At 35.1% G+C, this 26917-nt stretch overlaps 1 protein-coding gene across 4 annotated transcripts in view; it reads right to left on the reverse strand.

Moving 5' to 3' along the window:
- LOC127834629 (filamin-A-like) overlaps window positions 1–20308 on the reverse strand; it is a 37964-nt gene extending 17656 nt beyond the window's left edge. The window contains exons 1-14 of one of the 4 annotated variants that reach the window (XM_052360636.1): window positions 20035–20308; window positions 15842–16107; window positions 15040–15098; window positions 14833–14854; window positions 12855–12969; window positions 10696–10891; window positions 9846–9911; window positions 9269–9482; window positions 8056–8167; window positions 7613–7800; window positions 6509–6664; window positions 5362–5493; window positions 4412–4541; window positions 1800–1937 (exon numbers count right to left, since the gene is read on the reverse strand). In XM_052360636.1, the coding sequence (XP_052216596.1) occupies window positions 1800–1937; window positions 4412–4541; window positions 5362–5493; window positions 6509–6664; window positions 7613–7800; window positions 8056–8167; window positions 9269–9482; window positions 9846–9911; window positions 10696–10891; window positions 12855–12969; window positions 14833–14854; window positions 15040–15098; window positions 15842–15919 (1606 nt within the window). In that variant the 5' untranslated portion in view covers window positions 15920–16107; window positions 20035–20308. Of the gene's footprint in view, window positions 1–1799; window positions 1938–4411; window positions 4542–5361; window positions 5494–6508; window positions 6665–7612; window positions 7801–8055; window positions 8168–9268; window positions 9483–9845; window positions 9912–10695; window positions 10892–12854; window positions 12970–14202; window positions 14236–14832; window positions 14855–15017; window positions 15099–15841; window positions 16108–20034 lie in introns of all 4 variants that reach the window. The other 3 variants (XM_052360635.1, XM_052360637.1, XM_052360634.1) reach the window with 3 other exon arrangements.
- Between the last annotated feature and the right edge of the window lie 6609 nt (window positions 20309–26917).

The raw sequence follows: 26917 nt of genomic DNA on the forward strand, positions 1-26917 counted from the left end.
AATCTTGGACGACACTTTACCCACATGCATTGAGCTCTGTTTTCCCAGAGCCAGTTTCATATAATCTTAAATAGGATGACAGACATCAGGTAGAACTATTCAATAATTCAGACCTTGAGGAGTGTTGTTGTGTTTTATTCTTAAGATTTTGTTATTAACCTTTTCCCACTCAGAAGCAAATTGAAAATAGCTTTGTGCAAACAGCATAAACCAGAACAGCCTGCGAGTTACATCACAGTGTGCTCAGGTTTCATGCTGTTTGCTGCTTATTGGTATACCTAGGGGTTGGAAATGAAGCCTTAAGAACTTGGCTCTAGTAAGAAAGATCTTTACTTAAATATAAATTTCTAAGGGACTACAAATGTGTCAAAATAAATATCTGGTAAAGAGGTAATTATTAAGCTTTAAGTCCACAAATGTCCTATTCAAAATGCAACACTTCTCTTATTGTTTCATAAAACTTTCAGATTATTTTAACTATTCCCAAAACATTTAAACTTAAAATTTCTACTGTTTAAAATTTTAGGAATTTTGTCTTGTAGTTCATATTATATGTATATGGATATGGATCTTGAATTATCTTTAAATTAATTGTAACTGAAATAATCATTAAATCAAATGTAAAATTAAAAGCAACTAGATATAATATATGTAAGTCAATTTTTTTTGTATCTATACAATTTCCATTATTTGTTTCCATTAAAAATGTCTGGAGCTGTCTTCTCGGAATGAAGAAATGTAAGCAAAACAATTTTGCTTTGGAAAGGTAAGAATAGTTTAATGATAGTACACTAAATAATCAATATAATATAATGTTAAAGCAAGATTGTGTTAAATAATATGCAATCAGACCCGCCTCATGCAAAAATGGGCCTCAAGCCATATGTGTTTAGCTTAACTACAGACAAGATTACGCATATGCAGAATATGATGAGTAGCTACCCTGTCCCTTATCAAGTCACACATAGTTTCATGGTCTCAACGGAGGACAGTGTGGCTCCTGACTAGACTGCATTAATGCGCAGGCTGGTCTACAGCTACAATGGCTACATATGGTATTAAGCCCAATTTTGCATGACGTGGCTCATGCTTTGTTAGAGGCAATACAAACAAAAAATTGAATCCATTGTGAAGCAACAATGATTCATTAAAATTAAATGTCTTATTATTTACGAGAAACAATATGCAAACACAGGTCAGTAACTTAATAGTATATTCAGAGATATGATCTCTTTCATTGTATTATGTTTCTTGGTTGCAAAAGACATTTCATCTGTGTTGCCAAGATGCTTGTAAATACCAACAGACATTTAAACAATCTATCCACAATTTTCTAAATTTTAATTATTCCTTGTCAATTTTTCAAGAAAAAATCTATAACATGACATGAGAAATATCACCAGCAACATCATGACGGTTCTAACAAGGAAAATGACCTTTGTACTACTCTTGTTTTCAGTTTTCCAAAACTGCATCACTTATAGAAGTTAATATGAGACTTGTTCGGGAAAAACTGGGGATAATGCATGGGCATGAAGTGTCATAAAGCAGTCTGCACAGATAGGCTAATCAGGGACAACACTATCCGCTTTTATGGTAGTTTTCGTTTTAAAGTAGACTCTTTGTAGCAAAAATCCAGTTTTGGCGAAAAGTGTTGTCCCTGACTGCACAGGCTAATCTTGGAAGACTTTCTATGCACATGCATGCTGTCCCAAGTTTTCCCAAAACATTAGGGTCATATATTAAAGTGCCAATAATGCTCTACCAATGGGACGCACAGTTATGTCCCTTGCCTGTACCTTTGAACATCAGAAGATCCCCCACATATCCCTCCTCTGTCCCTGACAACCACGCCTTCTGTGGATCGTTCACACGCAAGTGAAGCGGACTTCCTTGGACCTCTTCTTCGCCAAAATACACATGCAAAACCCACACACCTGAAATATGGAGACATTAATCATGATTACTATTTATCACAGTGATTGTTTTCTAGCTTTTATTTCCCAGCCTGTGCCTTTTGGATTGGGAATAATATAGTGATAAACCATGAAATGGGGAAAGAATGATTTTTTTAAAGGATTGTAAAAAACATTATTCCAATTGTCGATAAGTGCATGTTTAACTGCATGTTTGCATTGATATTATAAGTGCTACAGAATTATACTGCTGTATAATAAACTCAATAAACCAATAAATGTGTGTATTGGAAAAGTTTGGTATCGTATTGGGGAATTTTAAATAAATTTTTGATGTTATTTTTTGCAATTGGAAAGCAGCCTGTGAGAGGCTGTAATTTTAAGGGGGAAAAATCAGTGTATCTTATCACTATTATTTCATTATGGTAATCATTATTATTATTTATTATAGCATATTCCCTGTCATGTCATTAATCATTATTAGTATTAATCACATCACATGCTCCATATTGTCATAAATCACTATTGATTTTTTTCATAGCATATGCCCTTTAATGTCATAATCATAACATTGTATTATAATTTAATTATCACATCACATGCCCTATATATTCATTAATTTATCATGGCACATATGCCCTATAATTGTATTTATGATTATTATTATTTATCATAGCACATATACCCAGGTATGTGTATAAGTTAATACACATACCTGATATACCCTATAATGTCATTTATCATCATTATTATTTATCATAGCACATATGCTCTTTGATGCCATTAATCAATCATTATTATAATTTATTCCAGCTCATGCTCAAAATGTCATTCATCATTATAACAATTCATTGTACCTCATGGCTTATAAGGTCTTCAATTGGTTTCACCATTTATGCTATCTCTTACTTATGACAATGCATGCTATCTTATGCGCTATTAGAAATTTAATCTCATCAAGATTTAAGATTTCTCAAACCCTACAAGGTCAATAGTAAGTATTATATTTCATGCTGCATCATGTCCTGTAAGATCTTAATTCAGTATTATCATTATCTATTAAACAAGCCTTATTATCAGCCTTGAACATTTACCACTTAGATACATATTTTGATGCATGTGTAGTCCCTTAGATAGTAATTACCTTTAATTAGATACCTTTCTTAATAAATTCAAGTTTGGAAGGCTTCATTCCATCCCTAAGTTACTGATTCATGAGCAGCAAACAGCATAAAACCTGATCAGACTGCGAGTTAGTCGGAGGCTGTTCTGGTTTTATGTTGGTTGCAAAAGCCATTTTCACTTTGCATCTTATGTGGAAAATGGTTAACTAATCATTTAGTAATAAGGAAAACTTAAAATAAAAAACTATAAGATATGTTGACCATGTGAACTCCATTATTTATTCTTTTTTACTCTTTTAATCGTTCCAAGCCTACCTTTTGAAAGCAGAAAGCAATTTACCCCAGGCAGATCATTTTTCAATTTTACACCCTTCTCTGGGCTTAAAAAAGCACTAAATTTATAATAAATCAAAATGGATAAAATAGGTATAAGATTACAATCATAGGGTAACAAACACCAAAACTGCCTACCATATTGATAAAACACTGGATATCAGCCAGACAGAATAGAGTACGTCCGTTGACGGGCCTATCTTTTGTTTTATACAAGCAATTTAGCTGGATTTAAACAGAGCTGCCTTCATACTTCTTACACATCAATAATGCTGCATAATGAGGTGGCAAATACATTCTTAATAATCTTCCATATTAGCTTTAACCCTTTACCACTTACCGGTATATACGTATTACACATTTGTTGTCCCTTAGAAAGTTGCATTTAATTAAAGGCCTTTCTTACTTGAACCAAGTTTTAAGCATTTAAGTTCCACCCTTTAGATACTTATGACCAGCAAACAGTATAAAACCTGAACAGACTGCGAGTTACTCGAAGGCTGTTCTGGTTTAATGCTGTTTGCACATTACCATTTTCACTTTGCTTATGAGAGGGAAAGGGTGCAAGACCTAGTGTTTCTTCACAAGAGCTGTTGGTGATTTCAAACATGGACCAAGAGCACATGTGTAAAGTTTAAATAAAAATATTCATAGTATTATCAGGGGTAGGTGTAGAGTTGTGACATTCACACATTAACCATATCATTTCACTGACAGAAAATGGGTTATTAATAGTATTACTCAAACTAATTTATCAATACCGAGGTAAAATAGATGGGAATTAGAAGTAAGAAAATAGCAATTTTGTAGAAAAAGCAACAAACCACATTCCTTTGATGATCAAAATTCTTTTAAAATAAGTAATAAGTGGAAAAAAACACAACGTTTCTAGTTATTGTCTGCACAAACTGTAAAGAGATGACTTAAATGCAGAAAGTTAACACTCTAGTTATTGTCTGCACAAACGGAAAGAGATGACTTAAATTCCAAAAGTTACACTGAATACAATCAAAGCACGCTGGAAACACAGTCACTCACCCACTTCTTTGGGCTGTACAGTTGCCATGACTACGTTGCCATCCTTGACACTGGTCAGGTAACGCTGGTCACCAGTAGGCGACGTACACTCCATCAGAACCTCTCCCCTACCGCTGCCTGATATGTCCACCTTGAAGACAAAACAACGTTTATTATTGGTTATTAATGAACAACAAAGTAATACTATTGCAATATTAATTATATATCCATGTATAAAGAACTACACTTGAAGACAAAAACATCTGAGAAAACAAGGCTACATGCAAGTAAATTGTCATCCCAGACTGAGCAGGCCTATCAGGGATGACACTTTCTGCTTAAACTGGAGTTTCACAATGAAGGGACTTAAAACAAAACTATTACAAAAGTGGAAAGTGTGGTCCCTGATTGGCTTGTGTGGAATGCATAGACTGATCTGGGATGAACTTTACCCTCATGCATTTAACTCTGTTTTCCCGGAGCTGACCCATTTTTAATTGTGTTAATGATGATCAAAATTAATACTATTGCAATATTATCTACAATGGATGTTTAAAGAGCTTCTATGTTTACAGACTTATGCTTCATATGAATGGTATTTCTCCTAAAAAAATACATAATATACATGTATTTAAAAAATGCTTATCCCCTTTTGCCCACATATAATTGTGTAGAATGATTTATATACTGATGAAAGCATTTAGAAAAAAATGCATATTGCTACTACTACTTATTTCCCATAGCTGTAAAGTGTACCCATGACAACTTTTTGTAATTATAAAAAATTATTTACTTATAGATAGATTTTTTTTTAGACCTATGTATTAAATTAATACTTTTTAAATTATAATCTTATTATTGGAAAATATAACACCATATAAGCCGTTGATACCCCCCTTTACTCGTGGCTTTCATATGTAACTATATGAAGAAATTACATATATTATATACAAAAGCTCTCATTGTGTTACCTTCACATCATATGTCTCTCCCATTTTCATGTTTGTTGATGACGTAAGCAGCCTCACTTTCAGGGAATCACCTTTAGTGATGAACTCAATTGGACATCCCTTGATAACTGTGTCCTCGTAAGATACGGTCAACTAAATAAGAAATAAGGGCTACAATACAAAACCGGGGTAATGCTGCTTTACAGACAGGTTGTTTTGGTTGTAGGGACAATAACTCTGGCATGTGAAGATCCCAGCGGCTAAAAAGTGTCTATCACACTTTGTACACTTTGTGGTAATTTTATATTTGAACCTTCAGTTCTAAAGCTGGAGATATGTAGAAGTACTTATCTCTATAAACATTTTTTTTTTAACTGAGTTTGTTTAAACCATTTCAAAGCATATTAATGAACATTCATTTGAATTATGTAAAGTAAAGGTTAAATTAAATATATGTATAAGGGTTAAAGCTGGACATCTTAATTTTCACGAGATGTATATCAATAATGCCAACTTAAACGTATTTCTTCACCAGAAAAGAACAGTTTATCAAAACGTGTTTGAGAGAACCAATGGGTTCAATTTCAATGAATGAAAATTAAATCAAAACAGGATACTATAAATAGTCAATGGGGCCCCAATTTGTTGGTAGTATTGGACTTTTTGTAGTTCAATGTATTGTAGTTAAATATATAACAATCAATCCAATATATTTTACTAGTCCATGACTTAAGAATTGCAAAACACACATTTTTATAAGACAAAAAATGTGTCTTTTGTAAAATCATGAATTGTAAAATCAAAATCTTTGTGTAGTAAAACATATCAGGAAATAAGACCATTCTGGCATGCTTTTAGTTATATCTCATAATAAAATAGTTTCATATTTTGACTGTAAATCATGTGCATCAAACTAACTAAATTCTTAAATGTATTGCTTTGCAAAACAATCTCTGTGCAAATGCAACAGTATCCGCCTTGCACTTTCCTGATACTGCAGTAGGGAAGCCAATGTCTAATTTGGGTTTATTCAGCCTGCAGATGTGTCTCCACAAAACTTTTTTATTAACCATGAACATCTATGGTGTCTTTTGAAGGCAACTCAAACCATGATTTAACATGATAAATCCCTGATGCTTTACGTTATATATAGCTATTTTAGAATTACCTTGTAATCTCCCGTCACAGAGGGGATGAAGGAACATGTGGCGATCTTTCCTGACCACTTGACGTCACATGGCACATTTCCTGTCTCACAAACAAGGTGCAGTGTAACCTTACTGTCCACAACACCCTCCTCTGCTTTGATGATTTGAAACTCGGCCTGCAGAGTGAAAACAGACATTGATAAATCTAATCAACGTTACTACATCAACTTGAGCTTATAACAATACTTGCAGAGTCCTCATCATGATGAATTTCGTAATTTGAAGAAGTTTAAACAATAATGTTATGGAAAATCTTAGTTTCAAAAGTAATTTCCATTTCATTGACTCTCCACAGGGAAGTGAGTATACACTCCTCTTTTTCATAATGCTTCATGAAAGATGCTTTTAAACATATATTTTTCAATTTTATATAGGATATCTGTAATGATTCAAAGATTGGGCAGATGTGACTTCATACTGGTATATTTATTCTGATAAAACCTATAAATTAAACATAAGATTACTGTACAGCTGGTGTTTTGGTCTCCTTGCAAACATTCAATATAAGGAATTTTTCAACAATTCATACATTTGTCTATATTTTGAATCTTTTTAATTTTCAATCTGCAATGTTCTTCCTGACATTGTTGAACCAAGTAATTGCACAAAAAGTTGTGTTGTGTCAAATTATGTACACTGAGCCCACAACCCAAGGCAAAGATCTATAAATAAAACATTTAAGCATAGATTTTTGGTCAAGTTCATGGAATGTTTTTTTTAATCAAAGCACTGAGAACATTAATATTTATTTGTATTTTTTTCATATAGACTCCACTCAAAGTATCGAGTGCACTAACATTTATTTTCATTTTACAGTTAGAAACAAATCAAAGCAGTGATCAAACTCACTTTTATTTACCTTTTTAAGTTATAAACCAATCAAAGTACTGAGCACACTCACGTTTATTATCATTTGTTATAAAGAATAAAATCAAAGCACTGAGTACACTCATATTTATTGTCATTTAATTTACAAAACATATTAAAGCTCTGACCACTTCACTTTTATTTTCATTTAAAGCAAAGCACATTTAGAAACAAATCAAAGCACTGAGCACACTCACCTGAGATCCGACCTTGATGTTGTCAAAGTTGAACCTGATCTGCAGTCGCTCAGCCTTGCCCTTGCGTGGCTGTACGTTGCTAAATTTTGACAGATAGGACATCATTGACAGGTGGTCCACAAGCGGGTCTGACATCTCTTTGGCACTCAGTAATGGCTCTATCCCCAACTCTTTGCCACCATCTATGCCTGAAAGACACATTCAGGGTTGATTATGGAACGGAAGGTCTTAAGTTTTATCATGTGCTTGATTGACACCATTGAGTCAACACGTAAAACTATAGTTAACCTTGTCATGTGAATCAAGTTAAATTTAAGGCCTGCTTCTGAGTAATATTTGTGAAAAAACAACAAATTGGTAACAATTAAAGATCAATAAAAACTGTTTAAAAATAAGAATTATGCTCTCTAAGTGGTTTGCTCCATCAAAAGGTTATTCTATACCTTTCTGGCAGTTTTCCAGGGCCTTGGTTCGGTCAAGATTTGGCCAGCCCGAAATCTTTTCTCCAAGGGAGACCACTATAGCACACAGGAAGTAGCCATCATTCCAGTCAGTCTGGAAAACAAAAATAATGCAAAAATCTATAAGGATACATTATCCCAGCTCGTCTGCAAACAAACAAGATGCAAAATATTATGAGGATAGAAAATAATAGTGGTTGTGATGATAATGGCTAACATTAAAATAATGATGAACAATAATGTGATGATGATAATCATATTGAAAGTGTCAGAGATAATCATATGTTGAGTTGCAAAATGCCTGGAAACAAAAAAGATGGGGAAAATGATGAGGACGGAAAATAATGATGGTTGTTGTGCAGATGATGATGATGGTTATGATAATTATGATGAAAATAATGATGTTGATGATGAAGATAAAGAATAAGAAGATAGTGATGCTGCTGCTGCTGCTTATGATGATCATGATGATGTTGATGATGAAGAAGATTTCGATGCTGCTGCTGATGATGATGGTGATAATGAAGATGATGATAATAATACTGCTGCTGATGAGAATGATGATGATGTTGGTGGTGAATTATTTTGATATTCAAGCTGGTTGAAATTATTATGATCGCTCGCAGCAAAATTCATATCATGATAATGATGATGATATTGATTCTCTTGGGGTGTTGATTATGGTGGTGGTGATGATAACGATGACGCTGATGACCATTATTATATGTGCACATATAACCATTGTTTCTTTATGCATCATGCAATCTGAAAAATAAAGACTTTACACTGGATCTATTTACCTTGACTCTTAGACTGACAATTGAAAACTTGTTCTTGAAGTTCTAAGTTATATTGCAAGACTTAAGAATGGTTCTTTCAGGACCCTCCAATTCCTAATTTGTTATGATCCATACCCTTTCCTGCTGATAATCTAAATTACAATGACTGAATACAACAAGCATAACACCTAGAGTAACTCGCAGTCCGTTCAGGTTCTATGCTAATTGCTGCCCATCAGTATCTAAGGGCTGGACATGAAGCCTTTTGGACTTGAATCTTCTAAGGAGGGTCTTGATTTTATTTTATTTTCTACTAATGTGTGTATCTGAGTGGTAAAAGGTTTATATAAATTGTACGAATAAAGACAGGATTTTACAGGGCCCTCCAACATGTCTTTTCTAATCACCATAGTTACCGTCAGGTTAGTTATGTTTGTAGTCCTCAGCTGTTTGCAAGCCCAGTTCAGTGTGTGGTAGTATCCGGGAGACTCGTGTTTCACAAAGTACGACAGGTACGTCATACTGGACAGCTCGTCAAGGGCGGAGTTAGCAAAGTCTTCAGGGGAGATAACTCTGGGCACGTTCAGCTGCTCCTTCGCTATCAACATGGCTTTGCGACAGTTCTCTACCCTTCAAATACATGTTTTTGTTTTATGCAAAATCATATGAAAATACACCGTTTAGCTGTATGCGATATCATATGTAAATAGAAATTTAGTGCTATGCCAAATCATATGAAAATACAAGTTTAAGATGTATGCCATATCATATGAACATACAAATTTTAGTTATAGGCCATATCATATCTATGGGCTTTTAATGCAGGGGAGCTAAACAATATTTAATACATAAAACTTAAATCAAGCAAATCCTATTGCAAGCAAGATATAAGCTTTAAGGTAAAAAGCACTTCGGATCTCACAACAAGAAGGTTATCGCCTAGAAGGGCAGGTTTAAATAACTGGTCCAGTTGACATTATCACAATAAATTACCTGTCCTCACTACGAAGTTTACGCCACTCAGGGGACACCCCAGGTTTGATTTGGTCAATCAAAGCACTGAAAGCATAATTTTTTTTATCAAATTGATTTTATGAATTTTTATAATTGTCTCAAAATTTAAAGGTAAAGCTTCTTTTGATTGATACAGCCAAGTAGTTTTGCCATAACGTGTATGCTTTTGTGTTTTGTTTTTCAATAAATAAATAAACAAACACGATTTGGTATTGATAAACGTATATCCAAGTTGTCTTATGCTATATATACTAAATAATATATTAAATAATCAAAGACATATGTGGTATGTATTTGTAACTTGCAACTTTCGATCTGAATTTCAACTTGCTAACCATCTTTAACCAAACTTGTATAAGTACAAAAAGGTCATAATCCTGATAAATCAGCTGGTAAAAGGTATAGGTCTTGGTTGGAGAATATTCATAGAGACATCGAACACATATGTAAAGTTTCATTTGAATATCTATAGTAAATATAAAGCAATGGTGTATTTGCACACAAACTTTACCAATCATGTTTTAAGTACAAAAAAGAGGCAAATGCCAGAGTTACGGACATTGTTCCGTTACCTTACATAATACTTACGTAAACCCAAACACATGTGTGAAGTTATGTGAACACCTGTAGTAGAAACCGTCAAATTGAGACGTTAAACGTTTACGTTAAACATAACATTAAGCGGTTGCCGACGCCGATGCAGACACCACAGTGATTAGTATAGCCTATTCATCAAATAGTCCAAGCTAACAAAAATATTTCCAATAAAAAAAATAAGCATAATTTACAATTTTAAAAGAACCAAAACAAGATAATCAAATATGTTTACTGCAAAGCAATCCCATCATTCCAGTCGGTCGTGAAGTTGGTAATGTCCAGGTCAGGCAAGAGGGACCGGAACCAAATTGTCATCAACTTCTTGGGCGGGGCCTTGCTCTTTTTCCCCGAGATCTGATAACGCTGTACAAGACTCCAGACTAAGCCAAATATAATCTTTGTGTTGCCATTGACGATGTCATCTCCCCCTGGAAAAAGATGAAAATTGTACTGAAAAATAAATAACTTGAAGTAATCAGCTTTTGCTTCCATTTCGCTCTGGGAAAACGGGGCTTAATGCATATGCGTAAAATGCCGCCCCAGATTAACATGTGCAGTCCGCACAGGGCAATCATGAACGACACTTTCTGCCTAGACTGGATATTTGTTTACAAGAGACATTCTTTACACGAAATATTCCATAAAAGCGGAAAGTGTCCCTTACTTAATTTTACGCACATGCATTAGGCCCCGTTTTCACAGAGCGAGGCTCATTTGTATTTGCACTTCTGTGTGTAAACTTACTGGGGCAGGTTAGAATGCTATTGCAAAGTTCATCATGAATAATAATAATATGTGTGTACTGTTTGAAAAACTATTTAGAAAGTTATCCATGCTTAAAGATGGTATGCTCTGAAGAATATCGAATGTGTAAAGGGGTATACTGATTGAACCATGTATTATGATCTAAAAATGGCCTGCTGTATGAGTGGGATACTCTTTCTCACCGTGCATATCCCTTCTATCAAAATAGTTTAAGCTCATTCATGTTCATCGACATGAAAGTGTCTGTGTTTTAATAACTTGAACGTTAACACGTAAAATTGTTGATTTCAAATTTTGGAAATAAGAGGAATTTGCGTCGGTCATTTTTTGTCGATGTGTTTGTTTTATATTCATGGATTGGTCAACCAACAAAATCAACAAAAATAAATGGGCCGTGTTCTGTGAAAAAGGGGTTTAATGCATGTGCGTAAAGTGTCGACCCAGACTAGCCTGTGTAGTCCGCACAGGCTAATCAGGGTTGACACTTTCCGCTTTTATAATATATTTCGTTTCAATAAAGTCTCTTCTTAGCAAAAATCCAGTTTAGGCAAAAAGTGTCATCCCAGATTAGCCTGTGCGGACTGCACATGCTAAACAGGGACGACACTTTACGCACATGCATTAAACCCCTTTTCACGGAGCACAACTCAAATGTTTCACAAATAGTAGTGGTTTAACAGTATTTTAAATACGTTCAAACTCCAAAATGAAATACTATCTTCAAATTATCCCTCTATTGAACCCATGATTTGCACGAAATACACAATATTACACTTGAATCTGCATGAAAAAGCTACAATACTGAATCTGTTTTTAGTTTGCACATGTTTTTGCTTTTGTAAAATACTAACATGAAGATAACATTTGAAGAATATATTTCAATTTATAATGTTGTGTAATTTATATTAAATCATTTAATTGAGAAAAACTAATCTGTCATAATTTCACAATTTGCTATGTCAACCGATTCTTGTGAGCAACTGTATAAAAGGCAACTTTAAAAGTGTTACTTTTATACATGTAGATTATTTGTCTTAATACAAATTTTCGCTGAGTTTAATCAATATTAGTGATGAAAGATGCATCATATTTTTTTTTAAGTTATTCAACCAACTAAAAGTAAGGTGTATACATCCCTTTGAAAAAATGCACTGAGATAAACATTTTCAAAATTTAACAACTAGTATAAACTGTAAGCATGATTTAAGTTTATTCTATTAACGGTTAACCTACATACTTTGGTTTTGTGGTATTAACACCCTTTTTCTGCATGGGTGCATTTTCAAAATCAAGTCTATAAACAAGTAATACCCTCTATAGCAAAACCACTGTGTAGTTAATACCTTGCATCATATTACGAAAGTAATGAAGTTTAAGAGTGATTTATCAAAATAGATTGACAAAATTATGTGATCTATAATCATGCCAAAATCAATATAGTTTATGTAATGCTCTTTTGTGGCTATTTACAATATCTGAAATTTAAGTATCAGAACTTTATATAAAACAAATCATATACTTATTATTTTGTCATATTGTCATTTCTACATTCCGGCATAATATGTTTGAAATTATCATCTCTATATTTCTACTTTTCGCCATTAAATTGTCAAAGTTTCTACTCACCAACATTTACCAGTTTGACATTGTCATCTGTGATAGCTTTTAACGCCAGTGACACGTTTTGAAGCATCTGGATTTTGGACGTTGGTTTTGTGTACACTTTGCCGATCTTTCGTAGCTGAAAAATTAATTGTCTTTGCTATTAAGTGCTAAACTAACTATCTTTATTCCTTTTTGTAAAGAGATGCCGCGACACTGAAACACACTAGATCTTTGTATGAATAGCTAAATTTTAATAAAAAAGGCTAAACATTATATTGATACTTTGCATTGAAAATATAAGCACAGTGTTTCGACTTAATCATGTTTTTCAGAATATGAAAATTTTCATGTGGACACGCTTGCTAAAAACGTTTACTGTCACCTAAGAAAACAGTCTGCACATTTAAAATCCAAATAAGTAATTTTAAAAGCAATGCCATTATCAAACATGTGCAAATTATTCGGGCAAACAAATTTGTTTACAATTAACAAATATATTAAATGGTTAACAATTGAGTAACATAAATATCTTAATCCAAAATGTAACGTCTGTTCGCTGGACGGGCATTTTTAGTGTTGAGCATTCAAGTTTATGACTTTATTGTTTGTGAATTATGTAAAGCGCAACTTAAATAAAAAAAATTGTAAATGTGACCCCGGGTCCGTATTCATTAACAAAATCTAAAACTTAAGATCACAGAATAGACTTAGTCCCAAGAAAACAGTTTTAATTGTTTGACTATATGAGTCGTGTTCTGAGAAAACTGGGCATAATGCATGTGCGTAAAGTATCGTCCCAGATTAGCCTGTGCAGTCCGCACAGGCTAATCAGGGACGACACTTTCCGCTTTTATGGTATTTTCAGTTTTAAGGAAGTCCCACCTTACTGAAAATCAAGTTTAGGCGGAAAGTGTCGCCCCTGATTAGCCTGTGCGGACTGCACAGGCTTATCTGGGACGATACTTTACGCACATGCATTATGCCCAGTTTTCTCAGAACACGACTCATATACAGTCTACAAATAAGGCGTCTTTCGTTAATAAACTGTTCTACATGTTGATAAAGAATGTTATAAATATAGGATTTAAATCATTTCATGTAATGCTAGACTTCCTTTTTAAGTAGTCATGAAACATAACAACTTATTTTGTTGAGACTTTAGTCTCAGAATCTTGCCCCTGGTCTGATCTCACCTGCAGGGCCTCTACCTGCGCCACCAGACATATCCCGTCACACAGATCGGTCACACTCACCTGCAGGGCCTCTACCAGCGCCACCGGACATACCCTGTTACACAGATCGGTCACTCACCTGCAGGGCCTCTACCAGCGCCACCACACATACCCCGTCACACAGATCGGTCACTCACCTGCAGGGCCTCTACCAGCGCCACCAGACATCCCTGTCTCACAGATCTCACCTGAAGGGCCTGTACCAGCGCCACCAGACATACCCCGTAACACAGATCGGTCACTCACCTATAGTGCCTCTACCAGCGCCACCATACATACTCCGTCACACAGGTCGGTCACTCACCTGCAGGGCCTCTACCAGTGCCACCAGACATACCCCGTCACACAGATCGGTCATTCACCTGCATGGCCTCTACCAGCGCCACCAGACATACCCCGTCACACAGATCAGTCACTCACCTGCAGGGCCTCTACCAGCGCCACCAGACATACCCCGTCACAGAGATCGGTAACTCACCTGTAGTGCCTCTTCCAGCGCCACCAGACATACTCCATCACACAGATCAGTCACTCACCTGCAGGGCCTCTACCAGCGCCACCAGACATACCCCGTCACACAGATCGGTCACTCACCTGCAGGGCCTCTACCAGCGCCACCAGACATACCCTGTCACACAGATCGTAACTCACCTGCATGACCTCTACCAGCGCCACCAGACATACCCCGTCACACAGATCAGTCACTCACCTGCAGGGCCTCTACCAGCGCCACCAGACATACCCCGTCATAGAGATCGGTCTCTCACCTGTAGTGCCTCTACCAGTGCCACTATACATACTCCGTCACACAGATCGGTCACTCATCTGCAGGGCCTCTACCAGCGCCACCAGACATACCCTGTCACACAGATCGTAACTCACCTGCATGACCTCTACCAGCACCACCAGACATACCCCGTCACACAGATCAGTCACAAGATTTCCCACTCACCTGCAGGGCCTCTACCAGCGCTACCAGACATACTCCGTCACACAGATCGGTCACAAGATTTCCCAACTTACGACCGCTAACCTGAAATCACAATCTGTCTGTAACATGATGTCATGAAGTATAAAGTAAGTTAATCTCTTCAAAACTGTCAAAGATTCAATCGAGCATGTATACTGTACACTTTGATCAATTGAGTTGTGTTCTGAGAAAACTGGGCATAATGCATGTGCGTAAAGTGTCGTCCCAGATAAGCATCTAGCGGACTGCACAGTCTAATCTGGGACGACACTTTACGCACATGCATTATGCCCAGTTTTCTCAGAACGCGACTCAATTATGTCTTAAAAGGTGTTTATACATTTATAATTTTATATGTTTATAATGAAAGCCTTTAAATGAAATAAAAAAAACTTTTTTTCGAAAAGGAAGGTATGTTTCCGGAAGTGATCTACTTCATTTTGTGTATGAAGACGTACCACATAAACCTAGAAGCGCCAATGTGTGTGTGATATTTACGTAATATAATTGATTCGAGACGCATTCTAGAAAAACCGGGCTTAATGCATGTGCGCAAAGTGTCCGCACACGGCGAATCAGGCACGACACTTTCCGTCAAGACTTGATTTCCGTTTAAAAGAGACTTCCTTAAAACGAAAAATACCATACACGGGGAAAGTGTTTTCCCTGACTATCCTGCGCAGTCCGCACAGCACAGATTAATCAAGAGTGACACTTTCCTCTGTACGCACATGCATTAAGTCCGGTTTTCCCAAACCGAGGCTCATTTATATGACTTTTAAATACAAAGCAATTGCAAACGGCACCTTAAGTTGTTCATTGCACCAGTTACGGAACGTCGTCTCCTGGATCCCTATCCACTGCTCGTCCAAAACGGCGGCCATTTCGTCACCGCTCGTGTTACGTCAGCGTTCTATTACGTCGCCGCTCGTGAGATGTCAGCGTTCTATTACGTCGCCGCTCGTGAGACGTCAGCGTTCTATTACATCGCCGCTCGTGTGACGTCCGCGTTGTAAGGCCTTCATATATCCCGCTGATGATTGTCTAGTATGATTTCAATCACAGTTAAGTCCTACAATATACAAAAACACGCCTTATACTTCTGCAGAGAGCTTTGAATACAGTTGAACTACATAATCGATTTTTTTTTACACGCAATTTACCGAACAAAGCGCGGTATTGTGGTATTACTGATAGTGTATCTCCAAGTTACGAGATTTATTTTGTATGAATGATATTGCAGTCAGTAAGAATGTTACTTATGATAACACATACGCTCCTTATTCACTTACTCAATGTTAATTTTCCCGTCATCTGTGTACACTTTTAGCCGTACGATAAATACGACGTTGTTATTCGTTTTAATTTTAAAGTCAGCCTAGGTGTGGGAAAACGGGACTTAATGCATGTGCGTAAAGTATCGTCCCAGATTAGCATGTGCAGTCCGCACAGGCTTACCAGAGATGACATGTCCCCCTAGAATGGATTTTCATTTAAAAGAGACATAATTCAAACGAAAACTCCCATAAAAGCGGATAGTGTCATCCCTGATTAGCCTGTGCAGACAACGCAGGTTAATCTCGTGCGACATTTTACGCACATGCATTATATCCCGTTTTTCTAGAGCGTGGCAACACCGGTAGTTGTGGAACTGTTACATAAAACATGCGTTGTACTTGCAGAATAGATCGTAAATAATGGATGTTTGATCGCGCCGGAGTGCGACTTAACTACCCGGAATATCGCCCTTGTGGGTTAAATAAAAATGCACCAGAACTCACAAGCGTTGTATATTTACAGATAAACAGCTCAACACCGGAACAAGATATTTAAAGCTATCATGAACATAAACGAGCGTACTGTGTCTGTCTGGGAAAGTCCCCTTTAATATATTATTGTCGAAAATGCAGGAATCGCTATAACGGTAATCAACCGTCGTTGATAATAGAAAAAGATGAAATTTAATACCTATACTCTTAAATATTCTGTTCTTTATTTGTTCATGTGAGTGTCTTTATGAATTACGGTAAGGTCGCACCTTTTCACGTATTTTCATTGAATGTTTAACTTTCATTATTTTGTGTATAAAATAGTCTAAAGCCATGTTGTTTAGATTCTATGCCGTGCACTTCCCTCAAAAACATGCGATTGTTCTTTTTGCCGACGGACTTTTCGGATGCGCTTTGTGTTCGTATTTTTTAAACAATGATAAAACTAATTTAATCAAATGAATTAATTTACAAACATGTATTCTTTTGAATGGTTACATATAATAATAATGACAAGTAAAAAGATAAGATAAAACATATGCCTTCTGTGGGTTCGAACCCGGGACCACTAGAACCAAAAGCTAACTCGCTAAAACTACACCACAAAGTCTTCGATTAAAACGGAGGGTAGCTAAAACGTCATGTCAATAAAATACTCCTTTTTTCTAAACTCTTGATGACGGCGTAACGAACGAGTAATTATTTTCCATTTTCAATACATGATTATTTATAAACGAACAGTTATACACGAACCTATATTTTTAACAGTTTTCTTAGTCGGCAGTATTGGTTTGCGTGTTTGAATACAATGCATACAGTCTTTTTTTTTTAACTGTGACAATTTTCTGATTTTTTTTCCAACATATGAAAAAGTCCCTTTTTAGGAGTTCAGATTCCTGTAAATGCCAATTTGCGCGGGGCGAATTCAGGTACGCACATAAGGAGCACCCACATAAGAATATACAGCATAGAAATCGCTTAAATCAGGTCATGTCGATAATAACGCTGTTTCAATGGCTGACACTCAAATAGTACCTGTGTCACAGCAATCGCAGGCCAGTAGGCAGGGTTTTGAAAAGGGGGGTGCGAATTTTGTCTAGAAAATTTTGTAAAAGAAACGTAAAGTTCTGCATTCTGGTGTCTTTTTATCTGTATTGAGAAAATGAAGTTATAGAGCATTTTTATATGAAATTTCACTTTCATTGACCATACTCAGTTACTGATGTACATGAATTTGATATAACATACATGTATTCCCCACTACCGTTTTTCAATAACCACCTTTTTCGATCAGTCACGGAAATACACTATGTTATACGGTGTTTAACCCGAAACTAGTATGCGCTCACACACTTTGTTAACATATGCAACAACAAATTTATAGAATGTAAAATCAACAATAAGAACAGTATAAATATCATTATTTATTGGAATCTTGGAATCTTGATAAAGTTGATGTATTTTACCATTCCAAAATTCTACCATTCTTCAAACACGCAAATTAAAAGGAAATATTTGACTTTTTTTCAATATAATTGCTAGTCTGCTACTATGAATAGTACCAGAGGCCCAGCATTGCTCTAAACGTGCTAATAGTGCATTGTACAACAAACACTGATTAACAAAACTTGGTCTTCTCTAATCTGCATCAATACTTAACAGAAATCAAAATGGTATATAACTGGTTACTTTTATTCTTTTTAAAACTTTTTTTAACCAATTAGTTATTTAGTTCTAAACGAATTTCAGAAACATATAACACATAAGGCTTCATAAAGACCCTATAACCACAAACTGCTGACCCTATGGCCTCAAAGTCCTTAACAAAAAGATGGACTTATTTGCCCATTATGCTCAAGATCCGTCACAGTTAATGAACATAAAACGTTAATGTCCACCTGATCATATGCTATAACGTTAAAAATTCATTTTAACAACTGTTAAAGAGTGGGACATATTTTCAATTGTAAAGTTTGACATAATTAAAACATTGTGGAAAGTTCTGTATGTGGAGCTATCTTGGAAATGACTTCATGGAGAAATTGATTGTATGGTTACCTGTCGGTAGCCTATTAAATTCAACATTATAGTAACGCATAAATACGAAGACTCACTGCATTACGGGGAAAAGAGAAATAACCGTTTTTGCGTCGAATAAAGTTGGCTGCAACTTATAGTACAATTTTTTACTCGTCAAAAAATATTGACCCAACGCACCCCCCCCCCCTTGCTACGGGTATGAATCGTACTTTTATCAGCGGAATTCAAATACATCACTCGTGAGGTCAGGGTCAGCGATCCCAACTGTGGTAGATACCATACGAGTATATATCGCCCCCATTGGAGCAAAAGGTACCATGTGCCTTCTAATTTCCATTTCACATGGTACTTTTTTGCACTTAGGGGGTGATATATTGAATACTCCTTTTCCGAAAGCATGTGATATTTTTTTTAAACATACATGTATGTTTCTCGCATAGTCGATTTAATGATTATATAATTGATCCGTGTTCTGCGAAAACGGGGCGTAATGCGTGTACGTAGTTTGTCGTCCCTGATTAGCTTGTGCAGTCTACACAGGCTTATCTGGGCCGACATTTTCCTTTACTAGACTTTTGAGAAGAAGAGATTTCCTTAACGCTACTCTGACAACTGTATACGGGAATTTAAACAGATTCATCCAATGAAACTTATGTACTGGAAAAAGCACCAGGCATTCAACAATATAACAATAATAGCTATGTTTACTGAAAACACGTTATGTGTATGTTCATGTTCATTCCATGTGGTTGATCGTAACATTGCGGTTCATATCTGACCGCTCGTTTTTAAGTGAACTGGGATGGCCCTTAGTCCCGTGTCACTGTAACTACGTGTAAATGCGCGTATACAGAGAAGTAATCGACAGTCCCACGCTATCGTACCGTTATTTTCTGCACGGGACACCGTTATGAATTGTATAGAAAGTCAGTGTCACTTATCATAATGCGCATGATTTCGGTTTACTATTAGGTTTAGGTTAACAGATTGGCTAAATATGTATTACAATTAGTGTTTTCTTCGATGCTACAGCTATTTGCTTAACCAAAATTCAATAATTATTAAATTATCCATTCGCAAATGCACGGAATTACGAGGTTTGCTAACAGCCGTGGACGTCTTTTACAAGTTCATTGTAGATCTAGATGTACAGTTGATATTTCCACACTACACATAAATACCCGACTTACCTTCTATGCTACATTCCCCTCGTTTGTCACTTTTTGTTTAATTAAACACGGTATTATTTGTGATAGATCCACACACGTTTATTTCAATACAATCGATTTTATTGCTAAACAAAATAAATCCGATTTCACTTTCGCATAATATTGTACACGACTACTCGAGTTATTTAATGTAGACACATTCTATCCATTTGTACTAGCCGGGTGTTATCTTGATGAATTGGACAGGGTTCGAAATTAAAACACCTCGTGTATTGAATAAATCCGATGTGCAAAGTGTGTATAGATAAGCTTGTTTACAATGGAGTGATTTTGACAAGGGAGATAACATTCGTCACGCGAATATTACAATTCTCACAACAGTTTCGTCCCTTGTAGGTTATTTCGCTATGAGGTATGACAAATGTTTAACAGTATTTTCACCAACGCGACCGACCCTAGTGTTTCGTTCCTGTCCGTAACTTTTATTGATTATTACAGGATGTGTTTTTAATAACAATGGAATCATATTTTTTTTAATTTAATCTTCACATAAAAAGAAAAAAAGTTGCCTAAAGATAGGATAGATTTCTGTCATTCAATGGCATTATTTAAGTAGGTAAAAAGTCGTGAATGCTAATAAATTAAGGAAATAAATTTGGCTGGCATACCTATCATACTTGTTGAAGTTGTAATTGGAAACAAACACCTTTCTGTGAAGCCCAAGAGCTATGATATTTTTCGGAATCGGTAATCTGAATTGTTTGTGCGTTTTCGCGAAAATTTTATTGGGCTATTTTCCTTACATGAATTGCTTTAATTTTTAGTCAAACTTGGCATTAACCACCTCTATCTGCAACATTCTTCATCTAGAGCATTATGTTAATAACATAATTACCAGTAGAAGCCTGTATATATCCAAACGCTGCGCGTATTTTTTATATTTCTAAGTATATTCTTAGGTTTTACTATAGCCATAATTATTAGAAAAATGCCCCCCCCCCCCTTGGTGTCCATGCTTTTCAACAGACCGGAACCATTTTCGAACTCATCTAAGATATCATTACAACTTATGCTCTGTCTAAGTTGCATGAATATTGGACTAAACATGTGACTTCTAGAGTGTTAAAATGGTTTAAATATATAACCATATAGGAAAAAATGCCTCGCCTCCTGGTGGCCATGTTTTTCAACAGACCGGTAATAATTTGGAACTTATCCAAGATATCATTACAACTAATGCTGTAACCATGTTTTATGAAGATTGGACACAAAATGTGACTTCTAGAGTGTTTACAAGGTTTCACTATAGCCATATAAGGACAACTGCCAATCCACCTGGCGGCAATGTTTTTCAACCTTTAGGAACCATTTTCGAACTTGTCCAAGATATTATTGGAACACGTCACCTGACACATTTGTATGAAGATCGGACAATAATGTGGCCTCCAGAGTGTTGACAAGGTAAATATTAACCACGGACGACGCCACGACGGACAAAAGACGATCACAAAAGCTCACCATTAGCACGTTGTGCTTTCAGAGAGCCAACTTCCCTGTGCAGCATTTTTAATAAATCATAAGTCTTTTATCAATTGAAGCAATCTTTTTTTTTTCAACTGAGTCGTTCATGTTAATTCATAATAACATGCAGCTTTTTTATAAGTCATAATTCTGTCTAAAATGTATTATTTGAAATGATGTTACTTTTCCAAATCAGTCATTCAATGGTTTTAATTGCAACATGTACATGTTTTTTAATCAGTCATCATTTAAAATGTAATAATAATGTCAATATTTTTATAATGTGATGTTATTTTACATTTATATTTTTTTTATTTTGTAATGTTTTAAGTTCTTGTGTTTTAGTTTACTTTTGCTTGCTTATAGTTTACTGTTGTCAATGATGATTTATGTTTAATTAATTGTGGTCCCATTGATTATATACACATTTATGAAACTGTATGCAAATCTTGTTGATTTTTTCAATTAATGACTCAATAGATTGTTATATTCATGTTTTATTTGTGGAACACTAATTCATATTAAACATATGATTAGAAATCATCATGTTTTATGAGATATCCATATCTGTTGGATATATTGAAGACTTTAAAGGTGCCTTTTCACAGATTTTGGCATGCATTGAAGTTTGTCATTAAATGCTTTATATTGATAAATGTAAAAAGCTCCAGAAAAAAAAAACAAGAATAAAATTAAAGAAAGGAAAAAGTAACCCTCAACTGAACTCGAACCACTGACCACTGGAGCTCTGGATTAAAAGTCTGCCGTTTAGGCCACTCGGCCATCCGTCCTCATTCGATGAGAGATGTATTTTAAACTTAATGTAAGTAATCCTCGTACATGTAGTATCACAAAATATAACGACAACAGAACTTTCCAAATTATTCAATCGTTTCGCATGGCAACGCTTTATAATTTACAAGTTTTTTAAATCTTCAAAAGATGTATATAATGGATATTTTAGAGCATGGTAAATGTTCACTATAACAGTTTCCTCACAAATATCGCTCGTTGAGTCATTGTCGACTTGAACGGCTTGAAGTCACCCGGGGGTGACTAGAAGCCGATTTATGTCTCCATGGGGTGACTTCAAGCCGATTCTAGTCACTCGGTCGGCTTGAAGTCACCCCAGGGTGACATGAATCGGCTTGAAGTCACCCTAGGCTGGCAAGAATCGGCTTCTATTCACCCCGGATGACTTCAAGCCATTTCAGGTCGACAATGACCCAATGAGCACAAATATCATAACAACAACGAAAATTTGCACATCTGAAACAATTTTAAATTTTGTCAATTTACCAAAACGTGAAAAGGCCCCTTCAAAATAAATATTGCTCTAAATTAACTTACCTGTGGAGAAATCCACTTATGACTTTTGTGCTGCTAAAACAAAGCGGACCTTTCGATAATCCTTTCAAAATCACATAACATAGCAAATGTTATTAAAGGGGCCTTTTCACAGATTTTGGCATTTTTTAACTTATTCATTAAATGCTTTATATCGATAAATGTAAACATTGGATCGTAAAAGCTCCAGTAAAAAATCAAGAATAAAATTAAAAAAAGGAAAAGAACATTGCCCGGACCAGGTTTCGAACCAGTGACCCCTGGAGTCCTGCCAGAGTCCTGAAGTAAAAACGCTTGAGCCTACTGAGCTATTCCGCCGATTACATAATCCTGAAGTATTTTATACATTATATAAGCAATCTTCGTAGTTTCACAAAATTTAACGACAAAAACAGAACTCTCCAAATTATTCAATCGTTTCGCGTTGCAACGCTTTATAATTTTTAGGTTTTAAAATCGTCAAAAGATGCATATAATGGCTATATTAGACCATGGTAAATGTTCAGTATTACTGTTTCCTCACAAATATCATAACTAAAACGAAAATTTGCGAATCTGAAACAACTTTTTTCAATTTTGTCAATTTACCAAAGCGTGAAAAGATCCCTTTAATAGAATGAAACTACAATGTGTGGATAAAATGGGCCATGTTGAAATGGTTAATTGTTTTTTCCAGTCTAGTGCATACTTTGCTTTGTCTATATCCACGACTTGCAATATGAACAATAATATATCAAACACAGCACAATCACTGTGTATTAACATATCAGCTTTATACAATGTTTTAATCACAGTATACAAGTACAAGTTTGATGTTTTGACAGTTCAAATAGATGCCCCTGAGTGGTTTTGATCATGTGTTACATTTTTGCTACAAGTGATCCGTTAATGCATGCATTCCGATGTGAAAAAAACGTGCCACAAAAAGATATTTGCTGCATTTTAAAACCGAATTTTTGCTTTAATAGTAAGCATTAAATTTCATTAAATAGAGGATATTTGTTGCATTCGATGGATTATCGATTTTAATTCACGAGTTATCATAGAATTTTTTTTCTATGATCACGAGTGAATTAAAATCGATATTCCACCGAATCCAACAAATTTTCTTTTTATGTTAGATCTATGCCTTTTTTCACAGTATATATACATTGTTAAAGAGTTTAACTAAAGAATTTCGCTGGGATAATGACGTCATTTCGTCCAAAAATTGACGTAATTTCTCAGTAAACATTGAAAATTATCGATAATTTTCACGGTTAATTTTCACTGTTTGAAGCAGTGAAATTATCAGTTTTAATTCACTGATATTTCTCTGTAAACCACCGGAAAGCATAAGATAAACTGGTATAATAGAAGTATCAAAACATTATTTTGTTTTTCACCAGCAAAACGTGATTACGCTACGGATCCGGTAATGGTAACTCGACTGTATTTTGCAGTCACACTGAATGGATCAAGTTCCCCACGGGTACTACTTCCCCGTACCCCGGGCACTTTCAAGTATACTTCACCGTCCACCGATTTTCAAATGATACGTTTGGGTACCCCGGTATATCCTCCAATTACTTTGAGTCGAGCAGTTAAGGCAACAAGTAAAAGCATTTCTGAAATTAATTCAAACATTTCCGCAATAAACGATGTACATTTAAAGATTTATTTCATTCCCATTAAATCCATGCAAAATTGTTTATTTACAGCGTGTTTAAGGTTCATGGGGGGGGGGGGGGGGAGGGGATAAAATTCATTAAAAATTCGCTTTGGTTTTTCTTCATTCAATGTGGTACAATATGGTCAAACTATATATCATTTTAAAGCTAAAGACGGATAGAATAGCATAAACACATTTTTGACATTCAATATTTGTGTGCTTTATTCATATTTTGGTTTAAAACAAATACATTTTACACTTATTTACAAAATCTCAATCTAAAGTTAGGAAGGATATGCACTACCTTAAGGTTCATGGGGGGGATAAAATTCATTAAATCTTCGCTTTGGTTTTTCTGCATTCAATGTGGTACAATATGGTCAAACTATATATCATTTTAAAGCTTAAGACGGATAGAATAACATAAACACATTTTTGACATTCAATATTTGTGTGCTTTATTCATATTTTAGTTTACAACCAATACATTTTTACACTAACTTACAAAATCTCAATCTAAAGTTAGGAAGGATATGCACTACCTTAAGTTGAATAAATACAAAGCTATATACATATACAAGGTCAAGTTAGCAACATTTCACAGAAAATTATTGTCATAAAACAACAAATGAGTTTTTATTCAACTGCCTTTTTTGGATAAATTTACTAAACAAAGTTCTAAAAATAACTAAAACGTAACTACTTTTTAAAAATCCAGGTATGGTGGATAATAAGAGTCACAATTCTATTTCAAAGGCTTAACAATTTTGTTATTTACCTCTCAACCAAATTGCAAATTTTAAACTTTCTCAAATTGAAATAGATTGCAGACGACATATAAAATTGTAAAGGAATATAAAGAAATTGGCAAACCGATTAATTTTATATTTCGATTCCTTCTACACATTTTAAAAGCGTGGCCATCGCTGTGCTCCGTAGAAAAACGTGCAAAACAAATCGGTCGAAACCACGTGCAGTGGTGAGAAAACCGGGTATGTGTATACACATTCCTGAGAAAACACATATCTTACTTTGACAGTTGGGTGGCAACTAGTGAAACAACTATTAACATTAATCAGCAAGAGATCGCACTAAATAACAGAAATGACCACGTAGAGATATCATCACTTACCATATTTCAAATATTTTCCAGCTGAAAGTTGTCACCCACACGTCTTTTTTAGTTTATTTGTATTGTTTTTCTGGAGCCGAAGTGCATCTCACAGAATATCCATCCAACTTCCGTTGTTTTCACTTTCGTTATTAAAAACTTCGTTTAAAAGAATTATTTCTACTTTTAGATTGTTAAAGCGATGTATTATTATATATTATCATTATAATAGTATACCGTGATGAATTGAACGGAGTTACGTATCGATTTTTCTGTCAGTCTGTAAGCGTTCTATTTTATGCGCAATAATATATGTAATGTGATTCGACAACGATTGTAAACATTGGTGAAGTGCTTCTTACATAGTTATTTTTTTTGAGTGTTTATGAGGTCTGATCGTGCAGTTTGCAAACATCAACGGAAAGATTACATTCTAATGCATTTGTCATCGTCAACCGTTTGGAATGTCAATTAGGCGATGAATGAGTTTTTAGCATGTTTCTTTCTATTTTATTAATTTAAAAATGGCTGCCACCATGGTGATGAAATGACATGTGTTCGAGTTTTGATATTTCTAGATATGTAAACTTTTTTTACTATTTAAGCGTAACTTGCCCTCGTCAATGTCGATATTAATCACTACTTATATAATTTTCCGCCGAAATACGTGGAATAAACATGATTCAGATTTTTGAAAATGATGTATATTTTAGTGTTAAAATCGCTTTGTATTTTGATTGATTTTGTGGATGTTATGATACGTTGATGTACAAAATTGGTAGCAGTTTGAAGGAAAAACATCCTTAAAAGCATATATGTATACATTTTCAATGTGGCACTCTTCCTTTAGTCAAATTTGAGTTCAATGCTAGGGGTCCCACATTTTTCAAATTGAAGCCTCTACATGAACCTTAAGTTGAATAAATACAAAGCTATATACATATACAAGGTCAAGTTAGCAACATTTCACAGAAAATTATTGTCATAAAACAACAAATGAGTTTTTATTCAACTGCCTTTTTTGGATAAATTTACTAAACAAAGTTCTAAAAATAACTAAAACGTAACTACTTTTTAAAAAATCCAGGTATGGTGGATAATAAGAGTCACAATTCTTTTTCAAAGGCTTAACAATTGTGTTATTTACCTCTCAACCAAATTGCAAATTTAAACCATCTCAAATTGAAAAAGATTGCAGACGACATATAAAATTGTAAAGAAATTGGCAAACCGATTGATTTTATATTTCGATGTCTTCTACCCATTTTGAAAGC

The sequence above is a fragment of the Dreissena polymorpha genome, chromosome 6, assembly GCF_020536995.1.
Source record: "Dreissena polymorpha isolate Duluth1 chromosome 6, UMN_Dpol_1.0, whole genome shotgun sequence".
Taxonomy (NCBI): Eukaryota; Metazoa; Mollusca; class Bivalvia; order Myida; family Dreissenidae; genus Dreissena; species Dreissena polymorpha.